We start from the raw sequence: 19,638 nt of genomic DNA, 5'->3' as shown, positions 1-19,638 counted from the left end.
TTTCTCTCAATTGATTTTTCAGTTCATCCTGCCCTTTTAAAATCTTTTGAAGCAGCTGATGAGTCACTGATTCCTCTTCAGGGGCTTTAGGTTGTAGAAACGATGTTAGTAACTGTTGTCCAATTGGCTGGATGTTGAAGATGCTGGGGCAGATCCTGGCTTCCCAGGTGGTGGTTTCTTCGGAGCCATCATATAGGAAAAAAAAAAAAGCTCAGAGATTTCTATGTCCATACAAGAAATGGCGACTGTGGAAAAGCACAACCAAGAGAGACCACGAGGCAGGCAGTCCAGACAGGAATAGAGACCTTCTATATAGTTCAAGTCAAGTCAATTAACTCAGTTATTCCAAATCCAAGATACTATGTAGCAAGAGATGTTTCTGAGAGTCACGGAGGCAAAAGTATAATGCCAGCAATTTTCATAGGAGGAGTCTAATTTCAAAGAGCATAAAGACGAAGGAAATGTGCCATCTTGCTTCGCCAGCCCCGGAGATCAGGAAGCAACAAGTCAAAAGTTTTCAAAGTTTTTAAAGAAGTCAGATCATCACTTTTCTTTCACAATTGCATTAAGAAAGTCATTTTACCATTGCTTATAATGAGTGTGATTCCTTTTAAAACTCTCTCTCCTCCGAGAGAGAGGAGATAAATCCAGAGCCACTTTTCTGAGGGGGGGGGGGGAAATCCCCCTCCCTCCAATCACACTTCCCATGAGAAGATTGAAAGTCTTTTAGAAAGCTGATGGTCTTTCATTTAAATATCAAAAGGAGAATTGGGGAGGATTCCCATCTCACCGCACTTCAGCTGCAGCCTTCAAATTGTCGATCATCCAGCTGCCTCAAAACGAAAACGCACAGGAGCGTAGAAGCTCCGTCGCGCACCCCCTCTCGCCTCTCGGCTGCTGGGGCAATGCCAGAGACCCCCCCACGGCCGCCGCCAATCCTGGGGACCCCCAGCGATCAGCCCCTAAGGCAGGGCACCCCTTCAAGGCACCCTGTGCCCCCCCCCAAGCCGAGGGGAGCCCACCAAGAGAGCGCAGGGCAGACAAACACATCCGTCGTTCTCAACAACCAGAAGCAGAATCGCACTTTCCGGAGAGCTTAAATGACCTCTCTGCTAAAGGATTTAACTTGATGAGCAAGAGTTGGCTGCTGATAGTTATCATTGCATTTTTACTATTTTAATTCCTCAAGGAATTAAAGGACTATTTTTTACACTTACAACTGTTGCAGGAGCTCCACGGTCACGAGAGGCCGGGAGAGGTGAAGCAGCCCTCGATGTGAGTGATGTCAAGTTGGTCACACCCACCAAGTCACGTAACCAGCCAGTCACATGACTACTCAGTCATGCCTACCAAACTTGTCATTAGGGCAGAGAACAGGTTGTTAATTATTTGAATTCCACCATGCCCACAATATGTTTTGGACATAGCCAGGCTGGAGACACACAGACACACAGACAGACAGACACACAGACAGACAGACAGACAGACACACACACACACACACACACACACACACACACTTTGGCATGAGAAAAGGTCTTCTAGGTTGGGTAGCTCCACCGACTCCACTGATATGCTTCTCCTCCACTCATTCAGAAGAGAAAGCCTCTAAATGGGAGCATAGCCGTTCTTCAGCCACTGAGGAATAGCTGGATTGCTATTCACCCCAAATAAACAGCAACTGCACTAACCAATATGTTCCCTAGCATATTAGGAAACAAACCTAAAATATTTTGTTTAGCTAGTTGACCATTCAAAGATTGACACAAGATTTATTTTGTATTTCTCTGAATTCTGCAATTCCATGCTCCCTGTTCTCCTTTATAGCAAAATGTGCATTAAAAGTTGCATAATTGCATCAGAACATATGAGGAAGTGATACAAGCAGACTGACTTCCTTGCTGTTTAGTAACAGTTATTCAGTACTGTAACCCTAAGAGCCACAAAAAATATTGTTTCCAACCTTTAAATGAAATTCAAATGGCTACATAATTTGACATCCATTTGGTACCATTTCATCCCTGAGGTTAAATATAACTCGCCCTCCACCTTAATGGGCCCCACATGTGCTCCAAATGTTGCCAGAAAAATATGTAGTTCTCCCCTTAAATATGTATGTGGGGAAAATAATATGAACTGCATTTAAATTTAAGTGTTCAAAAATTTAAATGAGGTCAAATTACACTTTATCCTATCCCTATTCAATCCATCTCAATTGTGTCCTTTCGGGGAGGGGGCTTCCCCAGACCAGACTCAAAAATACAATTGTGCATCTTTGGTCTGCACTAAACAATGTTGGCTCAAAACACATTAAGAAGGACATGAATGAACGTTCATGTATGTAAACAGCACTAGATATATAAGGATCTCCTCAATGACTTAACAACAGGGATATTTCTTTGCATATTTCCCATTACACATTATAGAACTATGAACAATAACGAAAAAGGGAAATGAGAAACTTCTGTTCCTAAAGTTGCTCTGAACTACACCTGTTATCTAATTAGAGCCGAGGGAGTCTACTGTGCCACAGACGTCCGGATGTGAATCCCTTGTTGTGAAATGGGGGCCTGGGAGACAGTTGGGCCTGCTGATAGTATACCTGGCTCCTCGCTATACATCAGCGGCCCTGCCCGAACTCCTCGAGCTGATCGCATCGGTGGCGGTTGAGACCCCCAAACTTTTAGTGATGGGGGATTTTAACCTGCCATCGATGGGAGAAGCATCAGAGGGGGTTCGGGAGTTCATGGCTTCCATGACAGCCATGGACCTGACTCAAATGATTCAGGGCCCGACACACGAGGGAGGACACACTCTGGACCTTGTTTTTGTCTCTGGCCAGTGGCTGAGTGATCTGGGAGGAGGGGACTTAACCATCACTCCCCTGTCATGGTCAGATCACTCACTCCTCCGTCTTGACTTCCCTGGTGCTACCTCCCGCTGCGGGGAGGCGGAACCGGAAAGTTCCAGATGGTTCCGCCCCAGGCGCCTGATGGAACCTGATAGGTTCCAGACGGAGCTTGGGCCACCTCCTGTAACCTTGACCCGCCCCCGGGTAGAGGACCTGGTAGTTGCGTGGAATAATGCAACTACCGGGGCCTTGAACCGGGGGGCGCCTTTGCGGCCTCTCCGGCGGCAACGATCCACCCTAGCCCCTTGGTTTACCGAGGAGCTAAGGGTGATGAAGTGCCGCAAGAGACGTCTAGAGAGTCGTTGGAGATCCTCTCGCTCCGAATTTGATCGAACACAGGCACGAGCCCATTTAAGGACGTACCTTGTGGCATTGAGAGTGGCCAAACGCCAATATTGTGCCACTCTCATTGCATCCGCGGAGAACCGCCCTGCCGCCCTGTTTCGGGTGTCCCGCTCCCTCTTGTTTCAGAGGCCGCGGGAGGCCCCCCTACAGGGCAGGGCAGAGGAATTTGGTAAATATCTGCAGGATAAAATCGCTCAAATCCGGAGAGATTGGGTTCCTGTCAGTGATCCAATGGAGACGTCCATGGCGAGTCTTGAGGTATCGATCTGGGAGGAGTTTGACTTGGTTGCCATCGAGGATTTGGACAGATTGCGTGGACGACTGCGACCCACCACATGTTTATTGGACCCGTGCCCCTCCTGGCTTGTACTGGCATCCTGGGAGGTTACACGAGACTGGCTCCTGGGCCTAGTGAATGCTTCGCTGAGCGAGGGGTCTCTCCCGGCCGCCTTGAAAGAGGCGGTGGTGAGACCCTTGCTCAAGAAGCCTTCCCTGGACCCTTTGGAGCTGGCCAATTATCGTCCTGTCTCCAACCTTCCCTTTTTGGCGAAGGTTGTAGAGAGTGTGGTGGCCTACCAGTTTCCACGACATCTGGAGGAAAATGATTATCTAGACCCGTGCCAGTCCGGCTTCCGCCCCGGTCACAGCACGGAGACGGCCTTGGTCGCGTTGGTGGATGATCTCTGGAGGGCCAGAGACAGAGGTTGTTCCTCTATCCTGGTCCTATTAGACCTCTCGGCGGCTTTTGATACCATCGACCATGGTATCCTGCTGCGCCGGCTGGAGGGGCTGGGGGTCCGGGGCACCGTTTTGCGGTGGTTCGGCTCCTACCTTTCTGACCGGACGCAGCGTGTGTTGGCAGGAGAAGAGAGGTCGACCCTACGCCCCCTTACTTGTGGGGTGCCACAGGGGTCGGTCCTCTCGCCACTCCTCTTCAACACATATATGAAGCCGCTGGGTGAGATCATCCGTGGTTTCGGGGTGGGATACCATCTGTACGCTGATGATACTCAGCTGTACTTTTCCACCCCGAACCACCCCAACGAGGCCATCGAAGTGATGTCCCGGTGTGTGGAAGCCGTACGGATCTGGATGGATGACAACCGACTCAAGCTCAACCCCTCCAAGACGGAGTGGCTGTGGGTACCAGCTCCCCGGTTCAGCCAATTAATTCCATCATTGGCCATTGGGGGCATTCAACTTGCCCCCGTGGAGTGGGCGCGCAATTTGGGCGTCCTCCTGGATGCCCGGCTGTCCATGGATGACCATGTGACAGCCGTGGCAAGGGGGGCGTTCCACCAGGTTCGCCTGGTGCGTCAATTGCGCCCCCTACTGGACCGGGACGCCTTACGCACAGTCACTCATGCGCTGGTGACGTCTCGCTTGGACTACTGTAACGCTCTCTACATGGGGCTTCCCTTGAAATGCACCCGGAGGCTACAGTTGGTCCAGAACGCAGCCGCGCGGGTAATTATGGGGAGTACTAGGTACTCCCATGTGACACCGTTCCTGCGTGAGCTATACTGGCTTCCTGTGGTCTATCGGGTGCGTTTCAAGGTTTTGATAATAATCTTTAAAGCGCTCCATGGCTCAGGACCTAGTTACTTGCGGGATCGTATTCTGCCCCATACATCCCTGCGACCAATCCGCTCGCACAGAGAGGGCCTCCTCCAGGTGCCGTCCACAAGACAGTGTCGGGGGGCGGCGCCTAGGAGTAGAGCCTTCTCTGTGGCGGGCCCAGCCCTGTGGAATGACCTCCCTCCAGATATTAGGAATACCTCTGACCTCCGCTCCTTTCGTATTAAGCTTAAGACCCACCTATTCCAAGCAGCTGGCCTGGCTCAACTTTGATCTAACCATATCGCTCCTGACGGGCTTTTACTGGGTATTTTAATTATATTTAATTATCTAGGGGTTTTTAAATATTGTATTTTAATTGTTTTATTTATCAGCCGACCTCCTCCTTGTGTATGTCTCGGTATATGTCTCTGTTATATGTTTGTTTTGTCCATATTTATTTCATATGTTTCATTGTACGCCGCCCCGAGTCCTTCGGGAGAGGGTGCGGCTAAGAAATAAATATTTATTATTATTATTATTATTATTATTATTATTATTATTATTATTATTATTATTATTATTATTATTATTATTATTATTCTCCCCATAAATGGATGATATTCCTTTAGATGACAAAGCATTAGGCATCTAAATAACAGATTGGTTGATCAATTTTTGAACTATCCACAAATTGAACTAGACTCCATGGAACCAAAGGCAAAGGACCTGGAGGCTGAGATGAGGAATGTTGCGAGGGGAAGCAGAAGTCAATCCTATATTACCCGTATCCATCGAGGGACATGTCGAACTCCACAAAGGAAGGGGCCAGGCAGGGGCTGTGCAGATGCAGGCTGCGTGGGGTTGTCAAGGAAATGAGGGTCACAGTCGTTTGAAGAGCCATTGCAGAGCACTCGGGGGGATCGGAGCCCAACAGAGATTGCTTTGTGGTGTCATTCCGTGCAGCTATTCCAGAACCTAATACAAGAAAGATACCAAGTTAGTGACGCTACGGCAGGTTTCAAACTGGGAACTTTGAGAAGCACAGTATAAAGAAGAGAAGTAACAAGAAAAAGGCCAACAAGGCATTCCACAGTTGTGAGTGGGATGCTTCCTTCAGCACCCTCATCATTTCAAATGGTTGCTGAACAGATGGATGTTAAGTGAGATCTGCCTGTGTTGACTTTTTCCCCTCAAGCAACAGAGAACACGTCCATCTCCTCTTCCCTCTGAGAATTCTTCATTATATTTGAAAACTATTCCCACATGCCTCCTCATTCATCTTTTTGTAGACTAAACAGACCTTTTAGCTCTTTCTCACAGGGTTTGGGTTGCAGATCCACCTTCCTCTGGGCTGCCCTCCTCTGGACCCTGCCCAACTCCTCTCTGTCACTTAGGGATGCCAGGGGGAGGCTTAGGTGGGGTGGGGGAGCAACAGGAAGGGGCATCATCCGTAGGCACAGGAATTGTCTGAAAGAGATCAAGCGAAGGACAAATGACCCATTGCAAAAGGAAAGGAACACCTGGATGAGGCATCTATGCAGGAGGTGCATGGCGGGGGTGGGGGGTGGGTGCAAAAGATGGGGGAATGAAGGTCCTAGAATTGCTTCAAAATCTTCATTGTGTGTTCCCCAAACCCAAGGCTGCCGGAGGCATTGGCCAGCGGTTCTTGAGGACAGGAGTCTTGAAAGATGCTGCCACGGGTTTTAGCGGAGTTTCAGAGTCTTACCAGCTGCATCTCTGCAGCATGTTACCAATACTGTACTTCACAATGAAGAAAAATAAAATAAGAAACAGAAACTACTGTACGAGATGTGTTTCATATGTTTACTACCTTGAGTTATTTGTAAAAATAAAACAGGCAAGATACAAATACCCTGTTTTCCCCAAAATAAGACCTCCCCGAATAATAAGCCCACTCGGGCTTTTGAGCGCATGTGCTAAAATAAGCCCTCCCCAAAAATATTGCAACACAGCAGCAGCCATGAGGTGATTACACTCCCCACCTTCAGCACTCAAAAATAATAGTCACTAAGTCCTGAAGCCCCAGGTTGCCCAACAGGTACCGGTTGTGATACACCGACACATCACCTTAAGGCCTCGGGCTGAATGGACTGGGAGGCCAGCTTCTCAAAGAGCCGGATCAGAGGCAGGTGGAGGGGGCTGCGTGCATCATGCAGAACGTCTGGGCAGGAGCTGATGAGGCTGCCCAGCAGGCCAGCTGCACAAGCCACTTGGCGGTTCTTCTCCAAGACCATCAAGGATTGAATATGGTCAGCCACAGCGAATTGGATTTCCAGGGACAACTGAAACAAGCCAAGGCAGGGCAAGAAGAACAGGCGTGAGTGGACTGCTGCCAACACCAGGGCAACCAGTAACAGGCAGCCATAATGGACACAGAGTGGCCCTGGGTCATTGCAGAAATCAGAGTCTGGCTTTCTAAACAAAAATTTAAGAAATGATGTAGGAACCCAGGGTTGGCCAGCCACAACACACAGTTAATAAATAAGTTTACAAATAATATAAAATTGCCAAAGGCTCATTCATTGCTCCATATTAGATATTATTGAAATTAGTTGCCTCTTCGTGTGCTATCTCCATTGCACACTAATTTTACTGGAGCATTTTAGAGTTGCAAGGTGGGCTGCTGAACATTTAATTTTTGGTTGATATTAGCACACAGGTTCACAATCAGACATTAGAAATAGGGCATTTTGTATACGATATAAATGTTCATAAAATACAACAGACAGGGAATAAATGCAAAATTTAACTGAAATGGCTATTGGAAAAAGGCTAAGATAATAAATGTGATCAGACAACAGCAGATTATGTTCAGGGATGTTTATGTCCATTGTAGTGTGCTGTCTCCAAAATGATGCTAGATAGGTTGAAAATTAAGATTAATTAATAATTAAGTTGCTGGCTGGAAGACTGCGAGTTCTTCTCCACTTTAAGCATGAGAAATCAGTCAGGCAAATGGGCCGGTCGCTTTTTGTCAGCCCACCTCACAGGGTTGTTCTAGGGAAACCTACTACATGAGGAAAGAGCATTACGTATCTTCACCCCCAAGTTGTAGATGGAAAAAAGGCAGGATAAAAACCGAAAGTAAATTTAAAAAAAATAAGCCAAATTTTATTTAGGTTCCTAAATATGATAAATCTGGATCCTATTGCTACATTTCTTGGAGAGGGCGGAGGGGGGGGGGAGGGAAGGAGGAGGGAAAAAAGGTGATTGATTATGTCTATATTCTTTCGATATCCTTGACTCAGTCTGGGCTGCTTAGAGGACTTAAAACTGATCCAGCTTCATAAGAGGATCTTCTAGATCAGGGGTGGGGGGAACCTTTACGGGCCCTTTATGACTTGGGGACTTCAACTCCCAGCATGGCTGGCTCAGGAATTCTGGGAGTTGAAGTCCACAAGTCATAAAGGGGCCTTGGTTCCCCCCACCCCTGATTCAGAGCATGCTTTCCGCTGTAGAAAGGTAGGGATTCTGATGGCTAAGTGGAAAATGGGTAATTTACGCCAATTAGAAAGAATTGCTAATTTAAAACTTGGGAAAGTAGAGAATATGCAGAAAGTAACTGAATACACATTTTAAAGAAAAGGTGGGGATAGTTATGGCCACCTTCTTCATCCTAATCTAACAGGGGGTAAAACAAGTTGAATTTATTTAGTACATAAATAAAAATTGTGTCAAGTAGTGTAGACCTATAATAAATGGAGTAGTTTCGGTAAATCTGTTTGTTAAAATTATAAATCTGAACAATAAAACAGTGACATTCTGGGATGTCTGGCACACATACTATAACGCTCTCCTATAACCCAAGCCAAGACGGTGGTCAGGCTCATTTTTCTCTGCTCAGCTAAAGATCAGCAGTCCATTCATGTTTGAGCCACGATCCTGCTTGAGAACCAAGGTAATGAGAAAGATATCTGAAGGTCTGCCATGCCAGTTAATCTGTCATCTGTGATGGGCTTTTGATGGATGGCCACCACCAAGCCAGCTCAGACCTGCCTGAGCGAATGAGCGAAAGCTACCCAAGGGACCGACCCATTCAGGGCCATTTCCTGGTCCCTTCAGTCGGGGTTGCAAAGGAATTTCATGAATTGGGGCCTCTAATTCACCAGCAATTGGGAAAGAGTCAACTAGATTTTCTAAGTAGACAGTAATGCTTTTTGTACCTTAAATATTGCTCTTCCTAATAATAATAATTTTGCTTCAGCAAAAAAGCAAGGTTAAGGGGAAGAATGACACCGTGAAGATCTTGGCTCAGTAAATCCGCATTGCCCTCACAAATTCAATAGAGCCATAATGGAGTACAAGGAATTGATTGTTCGTATTATGACGGCAGTCCTGCCAATAATGAGATTGCCTTGTTTTGAATAAAATGTGCCGTTTTCAGAGATGCTCATTCCAGGAAAAAAGGGTTTTAGTGAAAAAAATTAATGGTGACAGGAAAGTAGTCTCGTTTCCCCAGCTGTTATGGATTGATTTCCCTACACATCCCTCCCAGAGTCTGACAGGGGCACAGGAGATGCAATTACAAATCAGCAAATAAGCCCACAACTTTGTGTCAGGATGAAGTCTGAGGGCAAACATGTCCGCCGTTCCATCCACCCCATCATGGCTGCTCCTATGAGGTGACTCTCCCCTCACCAGCAGACTCCATACTTGGGAGTGCCTTGCAAGTTATACTTGGCATATAACTTAGGCTGCAGATGAGGATGCTAATGTTTGATTCCTTATTTTTTTTTTTTTTTTGCAGTTGGGTGGCTTTAGTATCAAGTGGATATGAATACAGATGAAAGAGGGCACTGTAAATCGGATGGGTGTAGAATAGATTTCCTTTCTTTTTTTCTTTCATTTTCTTTCATTACTTTTTTCTTTTGCATAAAACTATTTACGGTATTTTGAAAGGAGTAATGAGTATGCTAGGCTATGCTATATAATCTCACCTGTGTGAAGTTGAGTCTCCCTCGGGGGCATCAGTCACCTGTCGACTTACCTCAGGGTCAGCTTCATTGTAGAGTTTGCCAATCAGTGTCACCATGACACACAGGGCTCCAGGACACACGATCACTGAATCCTCACCTTGTGGCCTTCAGAGAAAAGAGAAGAGGACACCTACGGCATTTCTGTACATTTGTGTACCTCAAGACGAAAGAGTAGGAACCAGGTCACAGTCCTTCTCGTCCATTCTTTGCATAAAAACAGGAAAGCAAATGCTTCTGAAAACTCTGAGGGGAGGAGAATTTGCAACCTCCTTGGTGGCCAAGGATACCCCAGAAAAAGATGGCCCTCCCAGCCACCCCCAGGGAAGGCAAAGCTCCACAATGGAGTTCCATCAGGCATTTTCCCTCGGGAGAAAAAGGGAAGGAACATGTTTTGTGATTCAGTTCTTCCTTTCTGAAGCAGGGGGGAGAAACCCTAATTCTGTAGTATTCTGTAAGGATTGGCTTGCATTTCATTGTGTCTGAGTAAAAGGACTTATTTCATCCAGGTTACCAAAAAAGGCATTCAGTTTTCCCAACATTTGAGAAGTGTCTACTTATTTGAAACCGCCTTATAACAAAATTAATGAGTAGAAACTTTAATTGCCTCCTTTTTTCATAATTTTGTGAATGAATTATGGCTCCTCCCAAGATGATAGAAAAATAGCAAAGAGAAAAAGAAATATTACTGTTTGGTGCCTCTCCTTATGATAAATAAGTGGTTCCCAAAGTGGGCGGTACCACTCTCTAGGGGGCGGTGGGATGGCTTAGGGGGGCACTAAGAGGCAGGGGACAGCAGGAGGCGCTAAGAGGCAAGGGGTGCGGCAGAGGAGTGCTGGAGGTAGCCCCCTCTAGCAAGCCATTTAGAACCAGTTCGCTCACTCACCCCCACCCATCTGGAAGCTGCTCGATCGCTCGCTCCCCCCACCCATCCGCACTATGCTAGCCCTGCCCACTGCTCACTGATTGGCTGGCTCACCAATCGCCCTGCCCGCTTCTAAGAGCCCTATCTAAACCCAGTTACCTTTTTTTCTACTTGGCTTTCTATAGATAGGGCTCTTAGAGGTGGGTGGGGCAATTGGTGAGTCAGCCAATCAGTGAGTGGTGGGCAGGGCTAGCATAGTGCGGACGGGCAGGGGGAGCGAGCGATCAAAGGGAGGCCCCTTCGCCTTCCTTCACTCCCACTTTGTCTTGATGAGGTCGCCGCAGCTTCCGAGCGCGGACAGACGGAGGTAGCCAGAGCAGCGGGGCAGCCCAGGCGGGCGGGCGAGCGAATGAGCTGCCTGATCCTCCATCACTCGCCCGCTCGCTCGCCTGGGCCGCTCTGGCTACCTCTGTCTGTCTGTGCCCGGAAGCTGCAGCGACCTCATCAAGACAAAGTGGGAGCAAAGGGAGGTGAAGGGGCCTTGGTGCCCTGCCTGATCCTCCTTCGCTCGCTCGCTATTTTGCCTGCACGGGGCACCTCAGCAGAAGCCCTTTTCTGGCGGCCAGACCTCCCCTCCCCGGGGTGACGGGCGGTAGTTTACGTGGTGCGGCCAGCACCTAGGAGGTAAGCTCCCGCCACCATCCCCACCCCCACGCCTGTGCTTGCAGGCGGCCATGCAGCCCTGCGCTATAAGCAAGCCAGGGATCCTTGCAAGGCTGCTGAATCCTAAGAGAGATGCGAATGGGACCAAAATTTGAAAAACAGGTAAAATTCTTTCTGGAAACCAGAAGCAAACACACACACACACACACACACACACACAGAGAGCAAAAGTGTCTGGTTTTGAATACAATCCTCCCTAGTGCTTGGGGAAAAAATAGAGGAACATTTGGCTATACATTTTGAATTAACTTGGGAAGAAAATTGCTAAAATCACTTTTAGCTGTGTTCTGCATTAAGGATTCATGCAGGAGCATTTTTTGTTGAATTAGCAGAGTGATATTTACAACAGCCAGCTAAGATAGTTTTATCTGTCTTATAATGTGCATGGGTAGAGGACTTAGGCAATGTTTGCCTGTGATTATATAATAAATTCACAGTTTATACATTTGGATTAGATGTTTTTCAATTCATGTTTAACTTATACTTGATATACTTGTATTCAATACATAAGGTGTTGATTACATCAATGGAAGAGATAGGAAACTGCATTAGTGATATATATGTCACTAATGTACTAAGCTTAAAGAAGTTATAAGGAATCACAAATATGAGTGTAGAAAATGTAATGTAGTTGTGGATGACCCTTTGCATGAGTTGTATTGGGAATAATAATAATAATAATAATAATAATAATAAGAAGAAGAAGAAGAAGAAGAAGAAGAAGAAGAAGAAGAAGAAGAAGAAGAAGAAGAAGAAGAAGAAGAAGAAGAAGAAGAAGAAGAAGAAGAAGATTATTCCCCAAAGAGGTAAAAGGCTACATTTTGCTAGAGTTATTCTTTGCTTCCAAACTGTTGAGGAAGGGGATTGGACTCCATTGTCTATATTTCCCCATGGTTCTTTAGTTAAAATTATAACCCAAGAACATATAGATCTGTTAAAATGTTCCCATTCTCACTTTCCATATTGAGAATCCCTAGGTACCATGCAATAATCTCATCAAATAATTCAAGCAAATGTTGGTGACATTGAGCTGAAGCCAAAGTTCAAGAAATCGTACCAAGAGTTTTGGTTACAGAAAGAAATTTCTGATCACTATCCTGCACTATGGAGAGTGGTTAAGAAGCTCCTTGTTGCATTTCCAACAACATATTTGGTGGAACGTGGCTTCAGTGTGGTTATCCAACTTCTCTCCAAGCAAAGAAATCGACTCCAGATTACTGAACGTGGAGATTTAAGACTCCTGCTAAGTGACTTAAAACCAGACATTGGGAAACTGGTATCACTTTATCAAGCCCATCCATCACATTAAGAATTTACTGAACGGTGAAGTAGTTACTAGATTTTACTAAGTTTACTATGTTACTAGTTACTAAGGTTCTTGATAAATGACTATCAGACTTTGAAAACCTGGTATCACTGGATCATGTTCAACAATTTTGTTGAATTAACATTAACTACAAATTTTTTTAAATTGGATTTTGAATAAATGTGCAATTAATTGTTACAGTTTTGAATTTTACAGTTGCTATCTTCCTTCCGTCATCCAAACCGCCCAGTCACATGACTCCCCCAGCCATGTCCACCAACCCACGCCCACAGAACTGGTTGTAAAAAAATTTGAATTCCACCACTGGGTGGGGGGCACTGAGGATCAGTTTGTAGAACCAAGTTGGAGGTAGACTGAAAAAGTTTGGGAACCACTGTGATAAATTGTTGGTCCTTATTTGACTTGTTATAGGCTGCTAAATATCATATTTTGCAATTTAGATCCAACATTAAATATCTATAATTTTGTCAACAAACAGTCCATCTATGCAATCAAAGACTTCCCATATATCTAGATAACATATGCAGCTGAATCTTAAAAAAAAAAAGGGGGGGGGGTTCAAGAAAAGACTGCACACTCTGGAGACTTAAGCATGCACAAGAAACTCCCTTAATAAACCCATTTTAATTTTAATTAGTAGAAACTTGGGCAGGCTTCCAGGAATGATTGGGGTGGGGTGGTCTTCCCTTTTTGGCTTCACCTACACCATGGGGCTGAGAGGGGCCGAGAGTCCAGGTAATCTCCACCTTAGCAACTTTATCATGTGTGGTTGTCCCACCAGCAGGGGAACTCTGGCAGGTGAAATTCATACATCTTGCCAAAGTGAGGAACACTAAGTTAGACTGATATCCATATATAATTCTACTTATAATTAAGCATTATTTGAAAGCAGAAAGATCCAGAAGGCTATGAAGTAATGCCAGTCAGTTTGATCAGAGCTTCATTTACATTTATATTTTCCAAATATGCATGAACTGGAATGGACTTCCATGGTGTTCAGAAACTAAAGCAAACTGCAGGCTACCCTTTTGTCCTATCCAAGGTGTTCTTCAAACCACTTTTCTCTAAAGGAATGGGAAAATACTTTAGAAGAGGAACTGCTGATGGCAAGTGATAGCAAAGAAAAAATGTCAATAACCTCCTTTGCACTTGAAATAATTGTGCCCCTTCCTTGTGACTAACACAGGGTATACTTAGGTCTGCAATTAACATTACATCATTTGAGCTTGTATTCTCGGTAAACCTACACTGGAGTGATCTATAAATGTGTACACTCATGAAAATATAGGCCCCAAGACGTGTAAGAAATAGGATAATTAGAATATCCAAATTAGTACTTTCAACTTTCTATATCATAACCATCAACGGCCTACCTGTTCTGGGGTTCTGGCAGCTGGACAGCAGCTACTTCGCTAGACTTTCTAGGGTCCCAAAGATTCCCTGGAGAATCTTCTTGCTGATTTTCTGTCCCATCCCGAATGCCCAATGTGGGAGGATCTGTTTCCTCCAAGCAGCTCTTGAGGTCGAAGGGGTTCATCTTGGCCATGGAATCAAGGAAGCTGAATATCTGGATGCAGCTTTTTAGCCGAGTTGGGAAAAGCTCAGGTGAGCAAACAGCTGCATTTGAAAGCTCAACAAAGGATCGTGGTTTGTTGAGCTGCATAGGAATTTGTCCCCACCTTTGTGCTGAAAAGCAGCCAAGCATGCCAAGGTCCTCCGCCATCCTCTCAAAGAGACCATTCTCCTGGAAGAAGCCCATATTGGCAGGGTCCAAGTACAGAGCGGCTGCCATTGTCTGGAGAATGCATAGGATCAGTCCTAGTATGTGGCTGTGGCCAAAGGAGGCCCAGACACCTGAAGGCGGGTCCTGCAAGGCACCTTCCATGTCAGCCAGAAGGGAAAACAGCCCATTGAAGCCACTGCTGGTTCTGAAGGCGGAGCGACCCTTGGGGTTCACCAGGGTCTTCAGCAGAGACTAGCATTGGAGAAAAAGGAAAGAAGAACTTATCACCATATATACAAAGTTTGCAAAGAACAGCAGCCAACTCCAGAGAAAACTGGTCTTGACTAAAGCCCTCCAAATTGATTGTTTCCAGAAAGTCTCTGCAGAAGGGTTCAGCCTACCCTTTTGTTAATAATATGGGTAGCATGACAGAAAAACAACACTTTCTGGTCTCAGTTCCTGGAGGTTAGACACCAGAAGCAGCTTCTCCCTGAAGGGCCCCTCAGACAGGCTCACTCTGGTTAGCATAGGAACAGCTACATACAGTAAATATTAATTTGCATGTGATTCTATACATAATAACAAGCACTTTGAATTGCACCTGAAAACCTATTGGCCACCAATTCATAAGCCTTAGCTCCAATCTTGGGCTTTAAAATAGGAATTTTATGATTGTAGTGGCTAGGACCAATCAAGCAGTAGACTGTTGTATTTTGAACTAACAATGGCTTGTGGGCAAGCTTCAAAGGCAGCCCCATATTAAATGCATTGCAGTAGTCTAATTGCATGAGGGTAATGGCTTGAGTCTTTATAGCCAGGACATTTGGGCCATACAATGTCAGACCATAAGCTACAGCTATCATATCATAAGACAAAATGATTTACCCTTTCATCAAAAGGCATCTGGTAACACCTTTTCAGAGTAACATGTTTTATTAAAAGGCATAATCTTTTGTGAACTACAGTTTACTTCATCAGAAAATTGTCTTTCCTGAATTTAGAGCTTCTGGTTTTACTTCTGGCACCTTTCGAAGCCTGATCAACGAGCTCCGCGGTTGGCTCCGACCTCTCCACATCAAAGAGTCCAAATTTGGACCATAGCCACCCTGAAGGGGTGGTGAAGTAAAGGGGGATCACTGGCAGGTAGAGGAGAGCCGCATCTCTCCTCCCTGACTTGGAAAGCTCCCTCATCTGAAGATGAGGAGCAGTGGCAGCCAATATGGCCACCATGAAGCAGGGGACAGCCGGAATACCCAAGACTGTGCTGGAGTGGAGAAAGTGAATGGAGTATGATCTGGTTGAGAAAATTTTTTTTATTGGAAGTTGACCCCAGAAATCCAAGGGGGAAGCATATTTAAAGCTATTTGTTGAAGCGGCGAATGGGCACATAGGAAAAATACCAGAGAATTGAAGAAGGAAAAAATTGCTTTTTAAATGATAAATATAAACTTAGTTCTCAAAGTTAAAAGATGTGATATTGAGAGTATTTTAAAATTCTGGAATTAAAGTCCTAAATTCCATTTTACAAATATTGCCCAATTATCAATTTTATAATTTAAAATAATTGAAATTGGAACTGTCAATAACATTGAAGAGAGGCTGAAGCAGACAGCAACGAGAGCACCACCTACTGATGCAAAGGGAAATATGCAAGCTTTGAAATAATTACTTTAAAAGGCTGAAAATATTTGTTGGACATGGATCTAATCTAAGACCACTAAGGATTTGATTATTAACTAAGGACTTCAGTTAAGAGTCCCTGAACATCATTGAATATTATTGAACATATAAAGTAAATTGAAGAGGCGTGGATAATCTCCTGGTGAATTTAAATTGATTGGACTGACTATTGATAAGACATTTAAAATTGTGACTAGGAAGTTTTGCTTTTTGAAGTTATGAACTCTGGACAGTGGGCTAAAAGAGATTGACTAAATACAGATGCAATATAAGACATGAGGGCAACCTAAATGGAATACACACACACACACGTGTATTAATAGTATAGAATAGAATAGGCTGGAAGGGACCTTGGAGGTCTTCTAGTCCAGCCCCCTGCTCAAGCAGGAGAACCTATACTAATTTATATAAGTGACTGTCTAAACACTTCTTAAAAATATCCAGTGACGGAGCACCCTCGATTTCTGGTGGCAAGCTGTTCCACTGTTTAATTGTCTTAGAAAGTGTGCAGAAAAGAGCAACCAAGATGATTAGGGGACTGGAGGCTAAAACATATGAAGAACGGTTGCAGGAACTGGGCCTGGCTAGTCTAGTGAAGAGGATGACCAGGGGAGACAGGATAGCATCTTCCAATATTTGAGGGGCTGCCACAGGGAGGAGGGGGGTCAAGCTATTTTTCAAAGCATCCAAAGGCCAGACAAGGAACAAGTAGTAGAATTACAGGGATTGAAGAATTGGAAAGATTATGAATAGAAGTACTTTAAATGTATAAATGATTGTGATTGGTACTAAAACTGTATATGGAGATATTGAATAATGGAAGAATGAAGGATACAATTCTGATTTAATTAAGGAAATATAAATAACAAAATAGGTGAAAAACACATATTTGAATATTATAGCGATATGAAGGTGGGGAGTTAAAATAGGGATAGAAAATAGAGGGGAATAATAGCAATTATATATTAATGCATTAAGATATACAAAAGGACAGAAAGAAGGTTTAGAAATGAAAGGTGATAACAAAAGGCATGTATAAATAATATGAAATAATGGAAATGAAATGTAATATTTAGGAGTAATAAGATTATGTGTATGTGTACTGAAATGTATGATAGCCAGATACCATACCATTCATGCAGTGGTATGTATAAAGAATATAAAAAATAAAAAAAATTGATTGGGGGAAAAAAAGAAAATTGTCTTTTGTGAACTTAGGAGGATATGAGCTATGTGTTTCCTGTATGAGGGATTTTAATTTTTTAAAGATATATGATTTCAAAATTTCATCCTATGCAAACTTCTCAATTCTGCCTCTTCTTCTCCCCTACGCCTACCTTCCTCATCCTCTAAAAGAGGGGAGGGTGTGTGCCAGAGACCCAAGGAGGAAACTTAGTTACTGCCATTCAGTTTGCATGCTAATGTATCACACCAGGCAGTAACTCCTGAAGATGCATAAACCTAATAAAGTGGACCTTGATGTATCAGAATGGCTTTGACACAATCTGGAGAGGTCAGTCATAACCGCATTTCTTCTGGCTCTAACTCTATTACAATTTAATTGTCTATTCTTCTGGCTTTAATCTGTAACAGGCCTGCCTGGAGTGGAAATCCCTAACTAGGTTACAGCTAACCGAATTTATTTCTGCATGGGTTTCTTCGTTATTCCTCATAATTGCCCACCGCCTGCCGCTCTGGAACTCTCTAGCACTTGCACTTGGGGTTTAACAGCTAAATATAAATTAGCAAATCAATCTGAATTTGAACATAATGTAATCATGATCCCAAAGGCTACAGATAGTAAATTCATTCTCTCGTATTATGTATTAATATAGTTATAATTTGTCAGAATTAGGCATCAAAGCTGCATTAGTTTTTATATCATTTCAGGCAAGCAGCAAACTTAGCGATAAGAAGAATGCTAGCATAGCTGTAGCTGTGGCGGGTTCAGAGAGGATCCGGGTATGAGGTGGGGGTGGGGGGTTAATCCTTCCACTATCTCTAATACGGAAGCTATAGCTTTAATTTTTTCCTCTGCAACCTTCTAGGGAAAATGAAAAATGAAAATAAAGAATCAGGAGCACACAAGAAAAAGGTTCATCAATGGGATTCAAATTATTCTGAGTAAAGACTCTGGAGGTTGAATCCCTCCCAGAACTAATAATTCAGCAATAAGAGATTCTGTATAGAAACTGCCTCTTTTCACATTTCCTCAGGAAAATAGACTTGCCCTAGGACGTATAAATCATTTCCCCATCAGTAGGTATCATGGACTGGTAGTAGCATCAGTCTCTAGGTTAAGGTAAGTTACTTTCACCAACCTGCTGGATGATTGGACTCTTGAAAAATTCCTTTCCACAGGTGCTATTGTCTTTATATAATTATATAATTATATACATATACATATACACATACATACATATAAAATTTGGTTTATAGCAATAGCAATGCACTTAGACTTATATACTGCTCCATTCTACCTTACAGCACACTCTAGAACTGGGATGGTGAACCTGTGGCACACGGAGCCATTTGTCGGGCATGCAAGGCATTGCCCTGTCAGCTGGCCAGTTAAATTCAGCCTTTTTAAAAGCCATTTTTCATCCTCCCCAGGCTCCAGAAGCTTTATAGGAGCCTGGGGAGGGCGAAAAGAGCCTCACCCGCCGGGAGGCCCTCCGGAGCGCAAAAAAACGGCCCTATGGGTAAACCAGAAGTTCAGGAACAGACTTCCGGTTTGCTCATAGGGTTGGTTTAAGCCCTCCAGAAGCTTCAGGGAAGCCTCCTGAAGGTCCCTGAAGCCTCCAGAGGGCCTCCGGGGGGTGGGAGGCTGTTTTCACTCTCCCCAGACTCCCCAGACTCCTATAAAGCCTCTGGAGCCTGGGGAGGGTGAAAAAAGCATGCAAAAAATGGGGAGGAGTGTCTCTTATGCGTGCATGTGCACTGGGGGGGGTCACGCATTGCATTATGGGTGCAACACACCCACGCACAACCCCCCTGCACTCCCCCCCTTATGGTACGCGAGCCAAAAAAGGTTCACCATCGCTGGTCTAGAAGGTTTACAATGCCAGCATTTTGCCCCCAACAATCTGGTTCCTCATTTTACTAACTTAGGAAGGATGGAAGTCAACCTTGAGCAGGTCAGGATCGAACTCCTGGCTGTGGGCAGAATTAGCCTGTAATATTGCATTTTAATCACTGTGCCACCATGGCTCTTATCCCAAACATGGGAAGTTAAATCTAACTTCTAAATTGTTTACTGCGTACTTGGTTAATTAATTCTGTTTTGCATTTGCCTGTTCCAATTAGCTGGCTTAGCCGATTTATAGCTCCATCTTTCACCTCCTGGCAAACATCTTATTGTGGATTTTTTAAGGGAATTTTAATCTTATTTGTATTTTAATTAAATATGGTACAGTATATTTTCTACCTCCTCCGTCTATGTCTATGTCTATGTCTATGTATTCTATTTTGATATGTATATGGTTTTTAATAATGACTGTACACCACCCC

General features: G+C 44.4%; 1 protein-coding gene across 1 annotated transcript in view; it reads right to left on the bottom strand.

The window, feature by feature from the left end:
• WDFY4 (WDFY family member 4) overlaps positions 1–19,638 on the bottom strand; it is a 130,448-nt gene that overhangs the window by 93,707 nt on the left and 17,103 nt on the right. The window contains exons 13-17 of the mRNA XM_081948944.1: positions 14,099–14,700; positions 9,825–9,918; positions 6,905–7,119; positions 6,117–6,283; positions 5,599–5,791 (exon numbers count right to left, since the gene is read on the bottom strand). Coding sequence (XP_081805070.1) covers positions 5,599–5,791; positions 6,117–6,283; positions 6,905–7,119; positions 9,825–9,918; positions 14,099–14,700 — 1,271 coding nt within the window. The remainder of the gene's footprint in view (positions 1–5,598; positions 5,792–6,116; positions 6,284–6,904; positions 7,120–9,824; positions 9,919–14,098; positions 14,701–19,638) is intronic.

The sequence above is a fragment of the Natrix helvetica genome (assembly GCF_964273705.1).
Source record: "Natrix helvetica genome assembly, chromosome: 3".
Lineage (NCBI taxonomy): Eukaryota > Metazoa > Chordata > Lepidosauria > Squamata > Natricidae > Natrix > Natrix helvetica.
Note: the sequence above shows the minus strand (reverse complement) of the source record. Positions and strands in the feature narration are given on the sequence as shown.